This window comes from Ursus maritimus, unplaced genomic scaffold (genome assembly GCF_017311325.1).
Source record: "Ursus maritimus isolate PB19 unplaced genomic scaffold, ASM1731132v1 scaffold_24, whole genome shotgun sequence".
Classification (NCBI taxonomy): Eukaryota; Metazoa; Chordata; class Mammalia; order Carnivora; family Ursidae; genus Ursus; species Ursus maritimus.
In genome coordinates this window covers 10,812,067-10,818,943 of record NW_024424897.1, presented here as the reverse complement: position 1 = coordinate 10,818,943, position 6,877 = coordinate 10,812,067, and the positions used below count along the sequence as shown (strand labels likewise).

Below are 6,877 nucleotides of genomic sequence, written 5' to 3'. Positions count from 1 at the left end.
ACACACACACACACACACACACACACTCACACACTCGCACACCCCTATTCTAACTATGCAGGTATACCTAGAGTGATTTAAAACATAATTTTATGTGTAACAAAAGAGGGGAGTCAGGATAGGAGATTCAGGTATTCAATACGTTTTAAAGCTGATTATGTGTAGTCTTCTGCAGATTGTGAAACCCTAGTCTCGTGAAAATACAGATGGTTCCTAGATTTTAATGTGATTGATTTTTTTTTTCTTTAAGCTTGAAGAAGAATTCCAAAGAACGGCCGACATATCCAGAACTTATGGTACGTATTGCTAATCGTGTAAACCTGTCCAAACCAACAGCTAGTAAAGGTAAAGTGACTAAGACCTTAATTATAATCAAACACAACCGTATTGGAAGAGCGGGTTCATTGAAACGTTAGTGACCGGAAGTGCATTCAAGCAAAAAAGAGTGTGTCCTAAATCCTTCACGTGTCCTAAATCCTTATTTAGTATGACTGGGGGCAGGTCACCTTTCTTAGCAACTTTTTCCATGTTGGTAATCTTGTCATCATATAGACTAACTGATGCCGATGAATTTTACATTTTCAAGTTCTTGTGATATTAAGAGTCATCAATTACGAATATAAATGAGGGAAAGCATGATTTAAAGGATTTCAGCAATGAGGAAAACAAATGCTAGGTGACTCATCAGATATTTTTGATAAAATATTTAGGATTTGTTGGAACGACTGCTTTTTGGTGGGTGTTTAGGGAGGAAAGACTGCTTTCTCCTTTTGGTTTTCATGTTAGTGGAAACAAGTAAGACCAAGCCTTATTAGTTTGAATTATATTACCTCTGCGTTCACAGCTTACCATTTGTACTACCTTTGAAAAAAAAGAGTGAAAATAAGACCTCAGCGGAGTTGTGGGTTTTTTAAAAAATTAATTTATTTTTTATTTTTATTATTCTTTTGAGTTGTTTTAAAATAGGTTCTCTTAAATTGTTGTAACTACAATTTTAAGCTCATTACAAATGATTCTTTAGTATAGATGGCAGGGGTGAAACTTGGAAAGTCGAAGTATATGTTGAAACACATTTTGGGGGGAAATATGATAAAATTTTGACTACTTACTAAATTGTATTAACCATTCCTTAGATTTGTTTCAACTATCAAGGTTAATTTTAGCAGGGGACGGAAGAGTTTTGTTCAGTAGAGAGAAGAGCAAACATTGACATTTCTTCCTGGAGCACAGGAATTCAGTGGGCGTTTAATGCTTGCTTCTGTCCCACCCCAAGACAAGCAGTGCTCGGTCTTGAAGACCTGCTCAGGGCCGCTGCTAGAAGTATAGGTTCCTGAGATCTTTTAACAAATGGTGTGGTGAGGTGGCTCTGACGTGGAAAAAGCATGTGTTATATACTATCTACTCATAGATCATTGGCCATTTATACAACTTCTTTGGAAAAATGTCTTTTGAGGTCCTTTGCCCATTTAAAAAAATGAGACTTTTTTTTTTTTTTTGGCTATTGAGTTGTATAAGTTTTTAAAAAATATATTTTGTAGGTTGCCATTTCATTTCGTTGATCATTTCTTTAGCTGTGCAGAAGCTTTTTAGTGTGATGTAATCCCACTTGGTTTTTGCCAACAAGTACGAGAAGAGGTGCTTGTCATTATTAGTCATCAGGGAAATACAAATCAAAACCACGGTGGGCTATCACCTCACACCTGTTAGAATGGCCATCATCAGAAAGACAAGAGATAACAAGTGTTGGCGTGAATGTAGAGAAAAAGGAACCCTTGTGCACTGTTGGTGGGAATGCAAATTGGTACAGACAGTGTGGAAAACGGTATGGGGGTTCCTCAAAAAAATTAGAGATAGAAATATATGATCCAGCCATCCCACTTCTGGGTATGTATCGGAAGGAGATGGAATCACTGTCTTAAGGGGGTATCCGCATCGGCATGTTTGTGGCGGCATTATTTATAATAGCAAAGACATAGAAACAATATAAATGTCCATCGGTGCATGAATGGATAAAGAAAATGTGCTACACACTTGCACACACAATGGAATATTATTCAGCCATAAAAAAGAAAGAAATCCTGCCTTTGGCGACAACATGGATGGAATGTGTATAGCATGGTACTATAGTTAACAATAATGTATTGCCTGCTTGGAAGTTGCTAGGAGGGTAGATCTTAAAGGTTCTTATTACCAAAGAAGAATGGTGAGTGTGTGAGTTGAAGGACGTGTTAGCTAACCTTATTGTGGTAATTATTTCGTAATATAGAAGTGTGTCAATCGTCACGTACGCCTAAACTTACACAATGTTATATGTCAATTATATTTCAATAAAGCTGGAGAAAAGAAAGGGGAGAGTACAGCCTGGAGATTTCAAGCCAGGAAGAGTTACAGAAAGTCGATTCATACAATAGGTGATAGTCACAGCCGATCACACGGATTTTCGGTTCTGTTGTTTAAGCTTTGATTTAAGTCTGAACCATTCTCCAGTTGGGGGACTGTAAAGGAACACCGGGGAGAGTTTTAGAGTAGACCAGGTGGTCTCCTTGGGCTCCCAATTGTCCCTTTTAAAAAGGCATGCCCAGGGACTCAGCATTCTGTTGGCTGTGTTTGACCAAGACCCACAGTTGAGGCAGAAAAGAAGATGCACAACGCTTGAGAAAATCTCGGCATACTACATGTTTGGGTTAAACATTTCATCCTGAATATATATATATATATTCACACACACATACACACACACATTTTTTCCTCCCTGATTATATTTTTAATAGCCAGTCGGGGGCCTTTTTAGTGCTGGGCACCCTTTTTGGGTATGCTTATGCAACCCCCAGAACATTTAAAAATTAATTTCACATAAAGTGCAGTGGACATGGAGTGATTTCTGGGGTGTCTTAGGAAGCCCGTGCTCCTATTGTAAACTTGCCTTGTTTGTCCCTATTTTCAGATAAAAGAGCATTTTCTGTATATTTCTGGCTATTTAAAAATGCAGAACATTTTTTTTCCCCCTTCCAAGTGACCTCTTATCAGAGGTTTCAATGGAACACACTTGAGAAGAAAAAAATGCTGAGTCCTAGCTTAGTATACACAGGCAACTGATGGTGAACTCCACTTTCCAGTATGTTCTAACGCTGTGGTCTTTTATGGTCTACATATTAATGTTACAAAGTCATGTGCATTCCCCCCGCCCCCACTTTTTTTTACGACACTAGTCTGTGTGGTACTGGAAATGGACTTGCCTTCTAAGGCTATAACTGCTCTCTGCTTTCCTGTGGAATTGAGGTTTTTAAGTGGAAAATCTGAGTCCAGGCTCTTTGACGTTAGCATTGGGAAAACACATGCTGAGAGACTATTGTTTAAATTGTAGGAGTTGGTGAAGAAAGGGGGAAAAAATCCTTTTTTCCAGGTGAAGGGCAGTATAATTAAGGCCCCAACCCAGACATGTCCCTCTTATAGAAATCTCAACCGCTTCCCCCTCCTAACTTGGATTCAGGGGTGTACATGCTTTCACATCATCTCATTTGCTTGTTCTCTCAGACTCCCACTGGGGGACATGACTCAGTAGGATGTGTTCCTTTAGAGTGGGGACCAGCCAACATTTCTGTAAAGGGTTAGATAGTAAATATTTTAGGCTTTGTGGGCTGCTTTTCAATTCTGTTGTTGGAGTGTGAGAGCAGCCATATTCGATACGTAAACAGATGGTGTGGCTGTGTTCCAAAAACCTCTGTTTCACAAAGAGGTAGCGGGCTAGCTAGCCTTGGCCCCTGGACCATTGATTGTTGACCCCTGTCCCAGATGTTAACCACCAGAAATGATAACCAGGTGATACAAGTGATTACCCCAGAGGTGGTATGTTCTTCAAATATCCGGGAAGCTCTAGATTGAATCATAGTGTTAAGCAAGGATGACTGAACCCCTAGAAAGCCGTAGTCTTAAGGGGTGACATGTTGTGTAGAAGAGATGGCGACCATTGGTGCTTGTGGCTTGCCCTGATGTTCCTGGTAGCGTGTTCTTGGATCTCCGTGTTTTCTCGAGGCACAACCGTTGGTAATGTCCTCCCTTCCTGTACCTGGCTCCTTTTTTGAGAAACCAGCCTGGGGACGAATCCATGGTGCCTCATTTGCTCGCCTCCTAGTTGCTGGCCCTGCTATTCTTAGTCCGTTGCTTATAGAGGGGACTGGGTTCCCTCCCAACCTTTTACAGCCTCAAAACCCACACAAGAAGGCGAGTCACACTTTCCATTTTGACATGCCTGCCGGCTCTCCCCTCCCCCTGCCTTCTGCCTCTCACAGCATTTACCCAGGGAGTAAACTGAAAGATGCCTGAGAACTTTTTCTTAAAGACTTTAGGTTAGGATATTTGATTCATTCACAGACTACGGCTACATTCCCTGAGCAAACAGCCACAGGAGAACCAGAGCCTCGAAACTAGTCCCTGAGACAACCTGAGGTTTGACATGTCCTGTTTTGATAGTGAAAACTTTTTAAGTGCATTGAAAGATCACCAAATGTCAAGAGGATGTGGGAACGCTAATGAGCATGATGGTAAAGCACTTGGTAAGTGTGCTGTGTAAGTGGTTAGTAATCAGAAGTAACGCTGCTGTTTATTTGTACAAGGAGCTCGGGATGAAGGACCTGGCATCTTCAGTGACTACGGTCGGTGGGGGTGAGGCCGTGAGCCAACCCCCAACCTGTCTCTTCCAGATGGGCAAGAGCAGAAAGCCTCTTTATCATTTTTTTTTTTTTTTTTGAGTCACGATACTTACCTACTTTCATTTGGGTTTTCTTTCTTTGTTCCTTTCCCATTTGCATTGTTTCCTAACACTTCCATGGGTGGGCATTCAGTTCCCCACAGAGCTGACTCATGCAGCCCTGTGCTGTCAGGTTTAAAACAAATATAATTAGAAAACCTACAGCTAGGCAACATGAAGGTTATAAACTAACATCCCCAAAGGCAGGGGGAAACGGAGTGAGTCATCTACGTGTCTGCATGCAAAAACGTTCCTATTTAGAGGCTCGACCTAGTCGCTGAAAATAATGTCCCCAGACAATCAGAGGCGGCCATGTCTGGGTGGGGGGCGGTGTGCATGGCACTGGGCTCTATCAGAGGGAATCGTCCTTTTTGGTTTGTTTGTTTGATTCTGTTTCCACTGTGAGCACTGTGGTTCGTGAGCTGATGTATCTCCTTTTAATTAGAGGTGTGAGGTTCCAGGGTGACAGCCGGCAATTTACTGTAACAAAATTGAGCCTTTTGGGGAGGTTGTACTGGTGCAGAGAAGAAGGTTTCGTTCTCTTCAGAATTGTTTTGGAATGTGTGGCCTCTTGGACCCACTTTGCCTATTTCCCCAGCAAACTGCTAGCCCTGGTGTTTTTGTGAAGTTTGCTTAATCTGAGCTGTGTGAATAGAGAACCTTTCTTTCTTTCTTTCTTTCTTTCTTTTTCTTTCTTTCTTTCTTTCTTTCTCTCTCTCTCTCTCTCTCTCTTTCTTTCTTTCTTTCTCTTTTGCTTTTCTTTTTCTTTTTTTTTGCTTTTCAATCTTCAATCTCCAAGTTGAGTTTCTCTGCACATACCTAGAGTTTGGCAGTCGACATCATTTTCCAGATGGATCAACTCTTCATCAAGAGAGACATTAGTATAACTTGTGGCTGTCGATGTGGCTTCGAGAGTGGCTTTGTTAACTGTTTCAGTCCAAACCAGCTCTTCAGCGTCAAGGGGAAGCCATGCCTTGCCATATACTCTGTCGCAAAGCTGGTTTCTCATTCTGCCATCCATTTCCTGAGAAATCGATGTACATAAACCTATGAAATTTCTCATGATTTTACCACTGTATCAGTCTACAATGACTTTGTAGGGGACAGGGTTATTGCTAAATCAGGGTTTGGGCTGTCTTTGGCCAACTCCTTGTGTTTCACCACAGATGGGATTTATGTAGCTTAATCACAGATTTATTTTGTTAAGTAGTTCGATACTCCGTAGTGGAAACAGATACCAACCTGGAAGGGGGACAATAAAAGACACAAGGTATCTTTAAAATGTCCCCATCGCTAGATGTGTACTTGATTTGGAAAGAGGTAGGAAGCGTTCATATTAACCCCGATAGGAGTTGTTTGACTCTGTTTACAGAACACATCTGTGAAGTTGCTCATCTCATATATTGTCAGTGGCGAATATTAATACTGTATGTTTTTGTTTTCTTTCCCAGGAACATCCATTTTTCACCCTGCACGAATCCAAAGCAACAGACGTGGCATCTTTTGTAAAACTGATTCTTGGAGACTAAGTCCCGTGGAAGCAGCCGGTTGGCCCTCCTGTGGATTGGCGGGTTTACAGGGTGAGGCAGGTTCACTAAAGCGCCAATAGAAACTCATCTTTGAGATAATTTAATCCTGCCTCGCAGAAGTTTTTTTTTTTTTTTTTTTCTCCCCATTTTCTTTCTTTTTTTTTTTCCCCCTCCAGAGGGGGCCTTGGAATCTCTAGTATAGAATGAACTGTCTAGATGGATGAAATATGACAAAGGCTTAGGACTTAAAAAGGTGATTAAATATTTAATGAGGTGTCATATGAGTCCTTAAGCTTCTCAGACTTCTCTTGTTCTTTACGAAACGAATGCATTGGCCCTGGTCACAAGGTGCTACCGTAGTGATGAAATTGTAAGTACGTCCGTAGTCCGTCCCACTTCTTATTTTAATATTTATGTTTCAGCGCTTGGTTGAAAAGATTCCATTTTATGCAAGGGGGGAGATACAAAAGACAAGGTTGGGTTGGCAATATTTATAGGGCTTTTATTTTTTAAGTTCAATCGTGTCTATGGTCCAGAAGAGATTATTTAATATGCATCTTTAAGAGTATTATAACGATTTCAACAAGGAGCTCTTCTTGTA

General features: G+C 40.9%; 1 protein-coding gene across 1 annotated transcript in view; it reads left to right on the top strand.

Moving 5' to 3' along the window:
• The window catches only part of MAP2K6 (mitogen-activated protein kinase kinase 6), a 103,997-nt gene extending 97,442 nt beyond the window's left edge, over positions 1-6,555 (top strand). Inside the window, exons 11-12 of the mRNA XM_008693690.2 lie at positions 251-296; positions 6,199-6,555. Coding sequence (XP_008691912.1) covers positions 251-296; positions 6,199-6,276 — 124 coding nt within the window. The 3' untranslated portion in view covers positions 6,277-6,555. The remainder of the gene's footprint in view (positions 1-250; positions 297-6,198) is intronic.
• The last annotated feature ends 322 nt before the right edge of the window (positions 6,556-6,877 follow it).